This window comes from Ovis canadensis, chromosome 13 (assembly GCF_042477335.2).
Source record: "Ovis canadensis isolate MfBH-ARS-UI-01 breed Bighorn chromosome 13, ARS-UI_OviCan_v2, whole genome shotgun sequence".
Lineage (NCBI taxonomy): Eukaryota > Metazoa > Chordata > Mammalia > Artiodactyla > Bovidae > Ovis > Ovis canadensis.
The window spans coordinates 40,147,949-40,164,629 of record NC_091257.1 but is presented as its reverse complement, the minus strand read 5'-3'; the positions used below and the strand labels follow the sequence as shown (position 1 = coordinate 40,164,629).

At 39.2% G+C, this 16,681-nt stretch overlaps 1 protein-coding gene across 3 annotated transcripts in view; it reads left to right on the top strand.

The window, feature by feature from the left end:
* The window catches only part of ARHGAP21 (Rho GTPase activating protein 21), a 129,118-nt gene extending 115,259 nt beyond the window's left edge, over positions 1-13,859 (top strand). For all 3 annotated transcript variants that reach the window (XM_069547472.1, XM_069547470.1, XM_069547471.1), the window contains 10 exons: positions 483-625; positions 1,366-1,521; positions 1,652-1,730; positions 4,303-4,376; positions 4,454-4,543; positions 6,153-6,278; positions 6,473-6,514; positions 6,833-6,938; positions 8,870-8,901; positions 12,120-13,859. In XM_069547472.1, coding sequence (XP_069403573.1) covers positions 483-625; positions 1,366-1,521; positions 1,652-1,730; positions 4,303-4,376; positions 4,454-4,543; positions 6,153-6,278; positions 6,473-6,514; positions 6,833-6,938; positions 8,870-8,901; positions 12,120-13,811 — 2,540 coding nt within the window. In that variant the 3' untranslated portion in view covers positions 13,812-13,859. The remainder of the gene's footprint in view (positions 1-482; positions 626-1,365; positions 1,522-1,651; positions 1,731-4,302; positions 4,377-4,453; positions 4,544-6,152; positions 6,279-6,472; positions 6,515-6,832; positions 6,939-8,869; positions 8,902-12,119) is intronic.
* Positions 13,860-16,681: the final 2,822 nt, after the last annotated feature.

Sequence of the window (16,681 nt, the reverse complement as noted above, 5' to 3'; positions counted from 1 at the left end):
TAGTGGGGCCTTTCTTAAGGTGGGAGTCCAAGACATCAGTTCTTGTTAATGCAATAAAGACCAAGAAAGGGAAAATCCAACACATATATACACATGAAAAACTACCAGTTTGATTAATAATGAAGATCCAGGCACTTTCATTTTGAAATAGAATCAATATATTTCCTTTTGCTAAAGTCTCACTATAAAGATGTCACACTGATTGTTTTCTTGACTGTTTTGAAGAAAATCATGGTACAGATAGTCAAAAGGTGAAGAAGCATACATGATTCCAACTATTAATAGATTATCTGGAAGGTTGAAAGGAGTGTTACATTTGGAAGAGAATAGAATAGAATATGTTTGATAAATAATGTTTGTATTCTTTACAGAACAGGACTCTGACTTATATAAATCTTGATTAAGAATCTTTAAAGTCATGATTTAGATACTCTTGTTTCCATTTTCTCTTATGTCATTTTGTTTTGAAAAACAATCAAAAGATGATACCAGTCCTCCAAAAGACAAAGGCACGTGGAGAAAAGGCATTCCAAGTATTATGAGAAAGACATTTGAGAAAAAGCCTACTGCTACAGGAACATTCGGGGTCAGACTGGACGATTGCCCACCAGCTCATACAAACCGGGTAGGAGACACCGGCCAACCAGACTTCCTAAAGTCATTAATTCAGCCGTAGTCATATTGGGACCTGAGTACACAGCCCTGCAGATCACAGGGCATGTCTGTCGGTCTGTTGAATATTTTCCTTGTGTTAACAGACCTTAGTTTCTCGAAGTGTTTTTGACCTGTATGAGTGTGTTGAGTAATTTTTGTAACGTTTTTTGCTAATATATTGACTCTGAAATGGAATAATTATTCAACCAGTAGGAATGTATTCAAAATGCTTGGTAAGAATTCATTTTCAAGTCATGTGTGTTTAAAGAAGCATAGGAACAAGGACTTGATTGAGAAAGTGTTATAGATGTAAATGTGTCTGTGTGTTTACAATGCGCATGTTAAGATTCATATCACGAGTGAGTGAATGTTATTCTAACCTTCTTCTTTCCCTTTACCCTTCTTTTATTCAACTGAACTGTTTCCACATTCTCTTATTTGCTCTTATTTCCTCCTTAGACTTTTATTACTATGGATTCTCCTTTCTGTCTTGACTTACTCATTCTTTCTCCACTGACTCAAACATCTCCTGTTGGTTTTATCTCTTCCCAGTTCTGCAGTGTCTATATTCATTTTCTCTGTATCAAATAACAGCAATTCATATACTGTTTCCTTTTTGATGGAAAGGGTCTTTTAGCTATGATACACATCTATTAACTGAAGATAAACATTCATATGGTGTTAAATAAATGTTTGTTTCTTGTTTTGCAGTATATTCCATTAATAGTTGACATATGTTGTAAATTAGTTGAAGAGAGAGGTCTCGAATATACAGGTATTTACAGAGTCCCTGGAAACAATGCAGCCATCTCCAGTATGCAGGAGGAGCTGAACAAGGGAATGGCTGATATTGATATACAAGATGATGTAAGTTTGTGTCTTTTTTTTTTTTATTTGGGTATTTCTGTTTGAATTACTGGTCTGTGTTGTTGTCTCCCCCCCCCCCCTTTGGTGGTATTGACTATAAAAATACTGTATTTTTATCTTGCATAACCAGAAATGGCGAGATTTGAATGTGATCAGCAGTTTACTAAAATCCTTCTTCAGAAAACTCCCAGAACCTCTCTTCACAAATGGTAAGTTTACCTCCACCAAAGACACCAGATGAAACAAGTGAACCATACATTGTTGGGAACCCACAGCATATTCAATTAAACTGGGAGAAAATGCTTTCGTCAAAGGGAACAGGAGGTTTTGTTTAGTTCTTATTAGAATACAAAGCATAATTGTGTGTTATTTTTGTGATCTGGATTGTTTTTCCCTCCTGATACATTTCAGTGAAATGTAGAGTTTATTAAAAAATTATTACAGTTCATTAAAAATATATATTATTCTGTTCATTCATGTTTACAGCCAAGTTGAAAATACTTTTATTATTGTTCTCAGTGAAAAGCCTCAGACATTCTACAGTACAATTAGTAGAAAAACAGTTTTTCAGCCAAGCCTACTATTTGACTGAGATAAGACCCTGTAGCGGGTATTGCAGTGAAGAGAGAGAAAGTGGACAGACTGATGTACCCTCAGCAAACTCACGTTCTAGGGAATTTCCTTTATTTGATAAGGCTTGTATATGCATGTGTGCTCAGTCACTCAGTTGTGTCTGACTCTGCAACCTCATGGACGGTAGCCCACCAGGCTTCTCTGTCCAAGGGATTTTCCAGGCAAGAAGTGGGTTGCCATTTCCTTCTCCAGGGGATTTTCCCAAACTAGGGATCAAAACAATGTCTCTTGGGTCTCTTGCATTGGCTTGCTGCTGCTGCTGCTGCTAAGTCGCTTCAGTCGTGTCCGACTCTGTGTGACCCCAGAGACGGCAGCCAACCAGGCTCCCCCGTCTCTGGGATTCTCCAGGCAAGAACACTGGAGTGGGTCGCCATTTCCTTCTCCAATGCATGAAAGTCAAAAGGGAAAGTGAAGTCACTCAGTCATGTCTGACTCTTCGCAACCCCATGGACTGCAGCCTACCAGGCTCCTCCATCCATGGGATTTTCCAGGCAAGAGTACTGGAGTGGGGTGCCATTGCCTTTTCCTTGCGTTGGCTTCAGTCAGTCAGTTAGTTCAGTTGCTCAGTCATGTCCGACTCTTTGTGACCCCGTGAATCGCAGCACGCCAGGCCTCCCTGTCCATCACCAACTCGCAGAGTTCACTCAAACTCATGTCCATCGAGTCGGTGATGCCATCCAGTCACCTCATCCTCTGTTGTCCCCTTCTCCTCCTGCCTGCGATTCCTCCCAGCATCAGTCTTTTCCAATGAGTCAACTCTTCGCATGAGGTGGCCAAAGTACTGGAGTTTCAGCTTTAGCATCAGTCCTTCCAAAGAATATCCAGGACTAATCTCCTTTAGAATGGACTGGTTGGATCTCCTTGCAGTCCAAGGGACTCTCAAGAGTCTTCTCCAACACCACAGTTCAAAAACATCAATTCTTCGGCGCTCAGCTTTCTTCACAGTCCAACTCTCACATCCATACACGACTACTGGAAAAACCATAGCCTTGACTAGACGGACCTTTGTTGGCAAAGTAATGTCTCTGCTTTTGAATATACTATCTAGGTTGGTCATAACTTTTCTTCCAAGGAGTAAGCGTCTTAATTTCATGGCTGCAGTCACCATCTGCAGTGATTTTGGAGCTCCCCAAAAATAAAGTCTGACACTGTTTCCACTGTTTCCCCATCTATTTCCCATGAAGTGATGGGGCCAGATGCCATGATCTTCGTTTTCTGAATGTTGAGCTTTAAGCCAACTTTTTCACTCTCCTCTTTCACTTTCCTCAAGAGGCTTTTTAGTTCCTCTTCACTTTCTGTCATAAGGGTGGTGTCATTTGCATATCTGAGGTTATTGATATTTCTCCCAGCAATCTTGATTCCAGCTTGTGCTTCTTCCAGCCCAGCGTTTCTCATGATGTACTCTGCATATAAGTTAAATAAGCAGGGTGACAATATACAGCCTTGACGGACTCCTTTTCCTATTTGGAACCAGAATGTGGTCCACTGGACAAGGGAATGGCAAACCACTTCGGTATTCTTGCCTTCAGAACCCCATGAACAGTATGAAAAGCCCCCAAAACAGTATAGGATACTGAAAGAGGAACTCCCCAGGTCAGTAGGTGCCCAATATGGTACTGGAGATCAGTGGAGAAATAACTCCAGAAAGAAGGAAGGGATAGAGCCAAAGCAAAAACAATACCCAGTTGTGGATGTGACTGGTGATAGAAGCAAGGTCTGATGCTGTAAAGAGCAATACTGCATAGGAACCTGGAATGTTAGGTCCATGAATCAAGGCGAAATTGGAAGTGGTCAAACAGGAGATGGCAAGAGTGAACATCGACATTCGAGGAATCAGCAAACTGAAATGGACTGGAATGGGTGAATTTAACTCAGATGACCATTATATCTACTACTGAGGGCAGGAATCCCTTAGAAGAAATGGAGTAGCCATCATGGTCAACAAAACAGTCCAAAATGCGTTGGCTTAGGAGATATTAAAAACTATAGCAGTTTCAAAGACAACATTTCAAAGGCTACTTGTGGTCTTTACTATTTTGTCTTTCTTTTTAATCATAGTTTGAAATTGAATCTTAAAGGGAAACTTGATTACAGCTCACTTGAACAATTTAAGATGAATTTTTTTTTTGTTCTTACTGTTGTTGTCAGATAAATACGCCGACTTTATTGAAGCCAATCGTAAGGAAGATCCTCTAGATCGTCTGAAAACATTAAAAAGACTAGTAGGTATTATTTTGTATTTTTGGAGGTACAACAAAAGTTCAGCATTTAAATCCATCATGCAAATAATATGTTTCAGATTCACGATTTGCCCGAACATCATTATGAAACACTCAAGTTTCTTTCGGCTCATCTGAAGACAGTAGCAGAAAATTCAGAAAAAAATAAGGTATGTAAACTCTTTATTGAAGAGATGTGTTTTCAGTGGCTTCAGTTGAAAAGACATGCTCCCCTGCTTCAGGCCAAATAATCAAAAATAGGTTATAATTAAACAAAAGCTCTAAAATACATAATATTGCTGGTTAAGTCCCTCTAAAGATCACTCTTAAAAGCAAAAGATCCCCAAAATATCAATTACTGTTTTTTAAAGACGTTCTCTTTTATGTTTATCCAGCAAGAAAAATGAAAAAGAAAGTTTACTTTTTATTTTTCAACTGTACCTTAATATTTTGAATGTGCAGTGCTTGCATAAAACAACAGTAAAAATGTATCAAGTAGTACAGTGACAAACGACAGACATTTCCTTTGTTTTGGTTTAAACAGATAAGACCTTTTCTTTGTTTTGTTTTAATACCACCATATTACCTTTATCAAACACACCAAAATTTAGTATACTTTAATATTATCTTACTATTCTATTCATGTGTAATTTTTCCTGATTGATTTAAAGAAATGGTTTTTTTATGAATATCATATGGAATTTAAAAAACCCACACACCATATAAATGAACAAACAAAACCAAACAAAAAAATTCACTGATACAGAGAACAGAGCAGTGGTACCAGAGGGGAGGAGGGTTGGGGATGCAGGGAAGGAGGGTGGGGGCTGAAGGCAGGGTGACAGGGTAAAGGGGATCAACTGTATAGTGATGGATGGGAACTGAATTTTTGGTATGCGTCCCTAGATCAGTTTGATTTTTTTTTTTTTAATTCTACAATGGTGTTTTACTCTCTGGTATGTTTTTGGGATTGGTTATTTAATGTTTTAATCAAATCTTGAGGTCAAAAGATTATACTAAACACTATAAGATATAACAAAAAAGATGTGTACCTTTGATAACTGGGTAGTTAAACAGGAATACAAAATATGGAAACAAACATACAAACATCTAGGTTTGTAATACTGAGGTATTCATATTGGTACAAGGGTGAGCAAAAGGCTTTGGAAGTCTTGGTTGAAGTAAAGGTTTTATCAAAAGAATATTTTCAAACATTAGATTTTTACATATTCATGATCTTAATGTACCACTTGGGCAAATTTGGAAATTTTTATATATTTATTTCCAATTTTTGGTTTTTGAGGAGAGAGGTTTTCCCTGTTCTTTTACAAATTTTATTCCCTTTGATTTTAATACTTTTGTGAGTTAATCCAGCTTTGGTAATACTTCTTTTTAGCTGTGCTGTGCAGTTCTCTGACCAGGAATCGAACTCATGCCCCTGCAGTGGAATCGTGGAGCCTTAACCACTGGACCACTAGGGAATTCCCTATAATACTAGTTGTGAACTAGATAAATTGCTTTCAATCAAACACTTCTTGGAAAAAATGTCAGTTGTGTTGTATATTGTCATTAAAGCAAGAAAAAATTTACATATAGATTTGTTTATGGAAATCCCAACCAGGAAGTATTATTACTATTTTACACACATCAGTCAACCATTGTTTTGAATTCTTTTTCATCAAAAGAACCTTTCAGAAATAAAATGCCAAACATGCAATGGGAATTTAAGCCTACTTTCTTAAGAAACGTTATGATGTTTTCTAATATCCTTTGTTGCAGATGGAACCAAGAAACCTAGCCATAGTGTTTGGTCCAACTCTAGTGAGAACCTCCGAAGATAACATGACGCACATGGTCACTCACATGCCAGACCAGTACAAGATCGTAGAGACACTCATCCAGCACGTAAGTTCCGGCTTCGGCTCATCGAGAAAGTTCTTCTTCATGAGCAGCTGATAGTTGGCAGGGTAGCATATGGTTATAATTTATTTTTTCCCCTAAGAAAAATTACTTTTTTTTCTGTGCTATCCTCCAAAATATAGATCTCTTTAGGGGGTTATTTAATTTCTCTTTTTCACCGTCTTTATTTTAAATTTTAGCATGACTGGTTTTTCACAGAAGAAGGTGCTGAAGAACCTCTTGTAAGTATTGGCTGTCAGCGTTTATATACTCTGTTCTGGGGACACGTGAGATGCTGACCCTACAACAGTGTCACCTTCCTGCTTTGTATGCTATTGTCTGCTTTGCATCTCGGAAGCAGGTCTATATAGCACCTCAGTTTCTGATCAAATGAAAGCCCAAGTATGATGCTTGTTTGGTAATTAATTATCTGCAAACAGTGTAAAAAAATTCAGTATATGTCCTCCACTCAGTAATGTGTCTTTTACTAAATGTTGTTTGAATTTTAAAGAAAGTATCTGTGAAGAGATGATGAAGAGATCTTTGTTTATTAACCATAGGCGACAGTGCAGGAGGAAAACACAGTAGACTCCCAGCCAGTGCCAAACATAGATCATTTACTCACCAACATTGGAAGGACAGGCGTCTCCCCTGGAGATGTATCAGGTAACTCTTGCCTGGGCAGTATTGAGCTTTAGATTAAAAGCTAAATTTTTATAACATGAAAGAGCAAATCAATCATAAGTAACAATTCACTCTGATTTTTTTTTCCTTTTCTTCTTCTCTTTTTCCCTTTCTACTAATAAAAGAATGTAATCTTCCTTTTCTGATTTGATCTTGATTATCTTCCAGTGACTGTAATGCCATGGGCAGTGCATGGAGTTGTAATGCTTGTCAGAAAGGAACTATGAGGGAAAATGAGCATGCAAACCACTGTTTTGTTCTTTTTTTTTTTTTTTTTTTTTAATTCACAGTTTCCATGTAATAGTCATCACAAGGTAAAACAGATACCCGCTACTGAGTATGTGGTTGCTGTGATGGCAGAAAGTGTGGTCTAGACTGTTACGAGTAATTCCTACCTCGAGCTGGATGTTCTGTTGAAAAAGCAGCAAGTTAACTATGTAAAATGCTCACGGGCAACATTTCCATAAATGCAGTATATATCATCTTGTCACTACAGAGGTCACTGTAAAAGTCAACCTCTTTGACACTTTCTTCTGTTTTCTCTCGCCACCCTAATATTTGGTGAAATACGAGTTCTTGCAGGCTCTTTCGATGAAAGTTTTCTCCTGCCAAACTGTTGCAACTAACCTAGCATGTTTTACGCCATGTTCTCCCTTTGTCTCTAGTTCGTGTTTTAGTCCTAAAGGGTCTTTCTTCCAGCACTTTACTGACACAGGCAAATGTATACTGATGTTGAACAGGCGAGATGGGAGGAGTCTATCACACGGTAATGTCGCTAGTGGATTCCGTGGTGTCCCTGATGGACAGCTGGAACTGTAGGAAGAAGGACGACTGTTGTCCACACTGTAGCTGCCTTGTCTGCAGAAACCCCCGATTCCTGTAAACGCACACCGAGCTGATCTGTGGTGTACATTTTCTCTTACGATTCTTGTAAACAGATCACGACTACTTTCTTAAAAGTTTTTCTGCTGTTTCTTGTTATTTCTGAAGCAGACCGTGAGGAGAAATAGCATGGTATGGTCTACCAGTTCTTAAAGTCATAAAGCATTGAGCCATGTGTTGAAAGGGGTGTGGCATGGGGCTCAGCTCATTAACTCTGAAAATCCATTTCCCTGAAGTTGAAAGAGAAAATTTCAAAAATTGATGTTGTCCTAAAGACTGCTAGCCCCTTCCTACCCTCTTTGTACTTGTACAATCTGAGTTTTTGCCAGACAGTAAAATGATGCTCTCCATTTTTCCATTTTCATAATAGCATTTGTTACTAAATAATTGGAAAACTGGTAGCAATGTAACTAGTCAAAAGGATCCCTGACTGCACAGATGTGAAACCGGGGTCCAAAGCATAGAGATCAGCATGATTTAACATGACACCAAAGTGACCTAGAAGCAGGGTTATCCGAATGCATATTGTGCATACTGTAAATGCTTCTCAAATTTACCATTGACAGTCTGACAAAAATCAAAGTAGATAACACCAAGTCTGAGCATCTCAATTTGTAGTGAGGGCAGCCAACAATCTCAAACGTTCTACATTGTGTATCAGTTTCAGATACAGGATGTGGTACATAGTGTGATTCTTCAAAAGGTCTTCGAGCTGCTTTATTGCTAGATTGAATACTTAGAAAATTTAATAAACACTAGTGTTTCTGTTTTGTTTAGTACAGGGCTCCTTTGCCATCCCTCTCATTGAGCTGATTCTGCCTACAATTCACAGCATCCTTTCATGGCGGTGGCTTTCTGTGGTGCAGCTTGCATCTTTGTGAGCTCTGACTATCCACTGTGTTCTATTGTTTTTTGAGTTTTGCTTTCACATTTTGTTCTGTGCCTGTCTCTTCCATAAGTTTTTGCATTGTTTGTGGAAAGCAGTAAAGAATCTGACCAATACTGACCGTGTTTTCCTTAACTTCCCACAGATTCAGCTACTAGTGACTCAACAAAATCTAAGGTAAATTGTTTCTTACAGTTGGGAAATATTTTAGGGGCGAATTGCTTTGTGGCTGATGGTTATGATTCATATGTGGTGCACCCTTGTCTGTGTCTGATGACACAGACTAACAGAGTATTATAAAGGGGAAAATTAATGCTTAGAATATGATAGAGGAATACTGGATTGTGGATTGGGGTGTTGGGTTTATCTCAGCATAGTTTACTATAACACAAAGAAATAGGCATTTCCCCCTTTGTTCTTATATGTGGAAATTTTCTAACATACTCAAAAGTAGACAGACTAGTATGAGTCCTCATTCAGTTCAGTTCGGTCCTCATTATCCATCCTCAATTAACATACGGTCAACATTTGTCTTATCTGCACCCTGCCCACTTTCCTCCTCCTTGGGACTATTTTGAAGCAAATGCCAAACATTGTATTTCATCTGTAAACATTTCAGTAGTGATATAGACTTAATCATTATATATATTTTTAAAAAATATTCTTGCCTTCTTTTCAACAAGGTCATTAATTTTGTTTTTACAGTCAATTTTTGTTTACACAATTTGTGTTCTGTTGACACCACCACCAAAGTACATAACTATTTGAGTAGTTTTAAAGACATTCTTATAGTTAGAAAGTTTTTTATTTCAAATTTTGCTCTGCTGAGATAGTAGCAAGTAAAATTGTTAATAAAAACTTTTAAATGTTCTATTTGGAAATGAGACATGAATGTTACATATCATTTCTAAGCATAATGAGGTCACATATGACTAAATTGTAATTTAATTTCTTGCAGAAAATATTGCCAAATATTTAATGATATATCATTCACTATCACTTATATTGTGATTATTACTGTCTTTAAAAAATTTTTTTTTTATCATTTTTTTACCCTAACTTTTTATTTTGGAAATTTTTAAGTTACTGGAATAATAGCATTCAAACCTTTTGCCCTAGATTTTTCAGTTGGTAACTCTTGACATATATGTATGTAATTTTTTTCTATGTCATTTGAGTTACTTATAGATATAACACTTTACCCCTACGTGCTTCCATGTGTGTCACCTAAGAACAAGGGCATTCTGTATAATTAGAGTATAATTATTGTACTCAGGCACTTAATGAGTACAATACATTATTATTTCTAATGTACAGCATTTACACACATTTGACCAGTCATCCCAACAATTTTTTTTTTCTTGTATACAGGGTGCAATCAAGGATCAATCCTTGCATTATTTTGTCATGTCTCCTTAGACTTACTTATTTTGGACCAGTTTTCCACCTCTTTTTGCCAGAATATAAGACTTCAGATTTAGATTTTTATGTTTTAAAAACATTTTTGAAATTTCTTCCATCCCTCTTACTAGAAGCATATTTCTTAACCTGTAATTGTAGCAATCTCTTCATCTTAATCAATTATGGTGCAGATAACCAAATGATATATTTTTGTAACAATGTTTTCAATTATAAAAGAAGTAAAAGTCATTTCCTCTAACATATACGTGATCACAGAATCATCAATGTTGGGAATCTTAAAGATAATCTAATTTTTTTTCACTTAAATAAACAATGAAATTGAGTTGTTGAAAACTGAATCACTTGCTCAGTGTCATACGCAGCAAGTGAGGGAAGAACAGGCTAAAGAAACACCAGATCTTCTAATCCAGAGCCCAGTCATAGCCATCATTCCCTGAGGTCTTCAGCAGAATGTGAATGTGTTAAAATGTGAATAAGCATCAGAAAAGTCCTGGATAATTAAACAGTCCTTTAGAAGAACAAGGTTAAAGTGTCTGCCTGCAATGCGGGAGACTTGGGTTCGATCCCTTGGTCGGGAAGATCCCCTGGAGAAGGAAGTGGCAACCCACTCCAGTATTCTTGCCTGGAGAATCCCATGAACTGAGGAGCCTGGTGGGCTACAGTCCACAGGGTCGCAAAGAGTCGGACACGACTGAGTGACTTCACTTTTTCTGTACATCTGACTTGATTTTGGAAAGTCCTTTTTAATACAACAGCCTAAGTTTTTACTTTAATTTTCAAGACTTCAGTATAATAGTTCTAGCTTGTCTAAAAGTTTTATGACAATAGAGAAACCATACTTTCAGCTTCTGACTCAGCATACTGGCTGCCTGCTCATCTTAAATGGGGTGTGTTAAACCAGCTAGGGTTTATTGACACCCCTCTCCCCCATTAACTGAGCCTGTAAGCATTATGAATATGTTAATTAAATGGTCTTAAACAGTCATCTTCAGGAACCTGTTAGGCATAGCTGACTAAGCTGGTTGGCTGCACTGCCACTTTCTCAATACAGGGCATGACAGAGTTTCTATGGTAAGGATTTAAGATCTTGAATTGACCTTAGGTTTTTTGAACTTTCTGATTTGGTTGTTCCTTGAGATCAGTGAAGACATTACCAACCTAGTTTACCTAAGGCCGTTCTCTGCAGATCCAGCCTAACTGAACTAATAGGAACCCAAAAGTTCCCTTATCTTAATCAGCTTATGCGACACAGTGTCTGTATCATGTGACATCTATAATTAGAAAAAAGGTAGTCATAAGATTTTAGTAACCAGCATCAGAATATTGACTATGAAACCTGTGTTCCAGAGGAGAGAACCTGTAGACCCACTGAGTATAGCAAAAGCGGGGATGGTCCATAGATACAGAAAAGTTAAGAACAATGGGGGATGGGGGCCACCAAACACAAAATGTGTCCCTGAAAGACAGGTATGTGAGCCCTGTGACTTGGTCAATAAATAAATATTAATTAGTCCCGTTTCTAATTAATTGAAAATAAAAACTTATGTTAGGCACAAATTAAGAGGAGGTGTAAAAACCACACCTTGTTAGTACTTGGCTTTAGTGGTTAAGAAATAATTGGGGTGGAGGAGGGAAGGACTGGGAGTTTGGGATTAGCAGATGTAAACTATTACATATAGGATGGATAAACAACAAGGTCCTACTGTATAGCACAGGGCCCTATATCAATATCCTTGATGCACCATAATGGAAAAGAATGTCTATATGTATTATAACCGAGTCACTTTGCTGTACAGCAGAGATTGGCACAACCTTGTAAATCAACTATATGTCAGTTTTAAAAAGTTTTTTTTTTTTTTTTAAATCAAGCAATAGCAGTCACACACACACACAAAGAAACATTTGGGGGGAAACCTTTTCAGAAAGTGAGCTCGATGACGTTCTGTTCAAAGTGTTGTATCTCTGCTTCCCAGGGTTCTTGGGGATCCGGAAAAGACCAGTACAGCAGGGACCTGCTTGTATCCTCCATCTTCGCGGCTGCCAGTCGCAAGAGGAAAAAGCCAAAAGAAAAAGCACAACCCAGCAGCTCGGAAGACGAGCTGGACAATGTGTTTTTCAAGAAAGAAAACTCAGAGCAGGGTCACCACGACATTAAAGAAGAGTCCAAAAAAGAGAGTGAGACACCGGGCCGAAAACAAAGGACCGTTGCTCCCAAAGAAAACAACACGAAGAAAGACAGCAGCGTAGGCGGCAGAGCTGAGCAGAGGGCCCCGCGGGGGGAGAGCTTGGAGCCCCCGGCCCCCCAAAGCACCAAGCAGAGCCGGTCACCCACCCTGAGCTGTCGCTTCGCCGTCCTGAGAGAGAGCCCCAGGGCCCTCGCGGCCCAGAAGACCTCCCACCTGGGAGACACGGGGTCCGACTCTGGCACCCCACTCAGCACTCATGCCCCAGCTCCCCCGGCAAGCTTTCCCACCAGGAAACCCCCCAGCCCCGAGCCCAAGCACAGCGAGCTCCTGGTCAGTGTCGGCAGCATCACCTCCGACTACGGCGGCGCACCGTCCACTCCCTACCTGGCCGGCCTTGACTCCAGCCGGCTGAGCCCCGAGGTGCAGTCCATGGCTGAGAGCCGGGGAGACGAAGCTGATGACGAGAGGAGCGAGCTGGTCAGCGAGGGCCGGCCGGTGGAGACGGACAGCGAGAGCGACTTCCCGGTCTTCCCCGCCGTCCTGGCCTCCGACAGGCACTTCCGAGGAAAACTCCAAGAGGCGGCGAGGACCAGCCGGAGAAACTCAGAAGGCAGTGAGGTCAGCTGCACGGAGGGAAGTTTGACGCCGAGTTTAGAAAGCAGGAGACAGCTCTTCAGCTCCCATAAACTGATCGAGTGTGACACTCTGTCCAGGAAGAAATCCGCCAGGTTCAAATCAGACAGTGGGAGTCTAGGAGACTCCAAGAATGAGAAAGAAGCCCCTTCCATCACCAAAGTGTTCGACGTTATGAAAAAAGGAAAATCCACTGGAAATTTACTGACACCACCAGCCAGAAGCGAATCGGACAAACAAGAACCCACTTGGAAAACAAAAATAGCCGATCGGTTAAAACTGAGGCCCAAAGCCCCAGCCGATGACATGTTTGGAGTAGGAAGTCAAAAAACCATCGCCGATCCTGCCAAAAGGAAAAACATCAAACGCAGACACACGCTGGGCGGGCACAGGGATGCTACTGAAATTAGTGTTCTGAATTTCTGGAAAGCCCAGGAGCAGAGCGGGGACAGAGAATCCGAACTTTCAGCTGTGAATCGATTGAAGCCCAAATGCTCCGCCCAGGACCTGTCCATCTCAGACTGGCTGGCCAGGGAGCGGCTACGCACCAGTATGACTGACCTGAGCAGAGGGGACACAGGGGACCCCCAGCCTGAGAGTCTAGGCACCTTAGAAATACCAACCAGGGACCCGCCCCTGTCTTTCCAGTCCGATGCAGACAGTTCTTCCAGCACCTTGGCTTCAACTAACAGGGCCCCTCTTTCCACGCCACCACAGTCACCTGACCAAATAAATGGAGAAAGCTTCCAGAACACGAGCCAAAACTCCAGTTCTGCAGCCACGGTCCAACCTCATCAACTGTCTGAAACCCCAGACCACAAAGCACAGTTCCATCCCTGTCTTTAAACTGGGGGTCCTTTCTGAAGCGAATAAAAGCTACTGTTACACTTTCCAGTAACTCTGTAAATATTTTCTTGTACCAGAATTGTTATTATGCAGCCTTCATTTGGGCTGGTTTCATCATTTTGCACTGTGAAATAGCTTTACGGTGCATTTCTACAGCCAGAAGAACATATATATATATATATATATATATAAATAAATATATATTTAAAATATATTGGATAGTTGTATACAAAGGAGCAAGGTATTTGTTGCAACTCACTGCATAGTGTGTACACACAAGATAACTGAAGAAAATCTCTGGCGTTAGAATGCGGCAGACGTGTTCTTTTGGTTTCATCACTAACAAAAGTGCCTCATCATAAAAATACATTTGGTTTTTAGGGTGCCATATTGTTAAAATTAGATAACGTACATTGAGCAAAAAAAAAAAAATGTGTTTTATTGGTAATAAATTTCATCACATTTACCAGTTTTAACACAGGTGGATACAGAACTTCCATTCTCTAGTCATTCCAGGTGGATCTCTGAGTTTTCTATTCCAACTTTTAATACAGTTTTTGAGTTTTGTGTGACTTGAATTTTTAATCTTTCTGTAAAATACGTAACTTAAATGAACATATTATATGTGTATCTTTTCTTCAGATACCAGATTTGATATAAATATTGTAACATAGGTGTGTAGATAGTGACCTGGATGGAACTGGCTTCTTTATGGAGAAGAATATAATTCTGCATGAGGACTTAATGGATCCAAACCTGTGTCATGCCTGTGTGCATACCCAATTAAACACTGGAAATAAAAATTGTTTTGGTGAACTTTGTATGGCTTGAAACTTATTACTTACTAATACATAGTTGCTGCTGCTAGGTTGCTTCAGTCGCGTCCGACTCTCTGCGACCCCTTAGACAGTAGCCCGCCAGGCTCCCCTGTCCCTGGGATTTTCCAGGCAAGAACACTGGAGTGGTTTGCCATTTCCTTCTCCAATGCATGAAAGTGAGAAGTGAAAGAAGTCGCTCAGTTGTGTCCGACTCTTAGCGACCCCATGGACTGCAGCCTACCAGGTTCCTCCATCCATGGGATTTTCCAGGCAAGAGTACTGGAGTCGGGTGACATTGCCTTCTCTGTATATATATAGTTAAACACTATTCATTTATAACTGCCATTATTCTAATTTTTATTTTAGTTTTTTAGATTTATTTGAAAAACATTTATTTTTTGGTTGCTTCAGACCTTAGTTGTATCACGTGGATCTTTCATTGTGGCACTCGGACTCTCTAGTTGTGCCACATGGACTCAGTAGTTGCAGTGTGTGAGCTTAGTTGCTTCTCAAGATGTGGGATCTTAGTTTCCCAACCAGGGATTGAACCCGTGTCCTGCACATTGCGAGGAGTATTGTTCACCACTGGGCCACCAGAGAAATCCCAGTTCTGCCTTTTAAAAATTACCTGGTCTTAACATTCCTCCCTCCTCTTTTTGGCTGTGTCTGGCAGAGATCTCTTATAAATGTTTTTATTGGCCTAACTTTACTTGTGTACACAGGTAATATTTAACTTTTCTGGCTGAAGTTATATATGCTGTTTACCTTTTCATAGAGATAATGATTAAAGAGACCATGTATTTAGAAGTCAAACCAACTCTATACTTCCTAGATACATAAACTTGGACACATTATTTAACTTCTCTGAATTTATTCCCTTGTACAAACAATGATGATAACAGTATCTACTATAAGGGTTATTAGATTTAAGTGAGATACTGTTCCAAAATATTGCTTGCCTCACAGTACTTGCAAAATGTTTATCAAAGATATTCTTAGAAATAATGGGTACTTAAAAGATTATTAAATTTTACAAAAATCTGTTCAGTTTTAAATTTCACTTGTGTCTCATTTCTAAAAGTTCTGTTTAATTGTCTCAATTTAGCTTAATCAGTTGTGAGATCCATTTTATCACATTTTAAGTCTTTTATGTCTATGAAATATTTAATCCATTGATGTTAGCATGAATTCTGGAACCAGACTGCCTGCTTCAAATCAAGGCTCTACCATTTACAAATTGGATGAGTCTGAACAGCTACCTGACTTCTTTGTGCCTTTCCTTACATGTGGAATGAAGGAAAGAACAGTCCTTGTCTCATTGTTACATGTGGTTGCTGTTATTATTATATTTTAGATCTGTTGCCTGCCATAGCTTCAGTTTTATCAGGTCTGATTCTTTCATCTTTAACTTCTAATTCTTTCTGTTTTAAGATTTATTTATTCTTTTGGCCATGCTGTGTGGCATGTGGGATCCTAGTTCCCTGGCCATTGGGAGTCCCAACTAATAGACCGCCAGGGAAGTACATAACCTCTTAATTCTTTAATCTGATATTTCTGTTGATCCTAGTTTATGGTGATTCTGTTTGAATGTTTGGAGTGTCTGTTCATACAAGTCAGAATAACAGATTTATAATTTTATCATTGTCATTTTTGTGCCAAAAAAGTAAACCTTTGTCATGGTGCACCATAATTCAGTGTACCCAAATAATCATTTTCCCTTTTTCTATTTTTGAGAATACCAAAAGGCTGCTTTTTGAAGAGAAAGTGGGAGGAAGAAAGGCATTTGAGATGCCACTTAGAGCTTTGTAAGTCAACCTAAGATTCCTAGTATCTCATAGTCACACAAGAGCCTCTGGGGAGTTTTTTTTTTTAGAGAAGTCCTTTAGATTCAGAGAATAACGTCTCTAGTTTCCTAGAGAATTCAACACAGAAGCTGAAATATGACTTTGTATTATATTTCTAGGATAGATACCATTGTAAATATTAGGAAACAGTAAACTTCCCATTCCTCTAGTCCATTCCAATGGACATCAGGCAAACAAAACTCTTAAA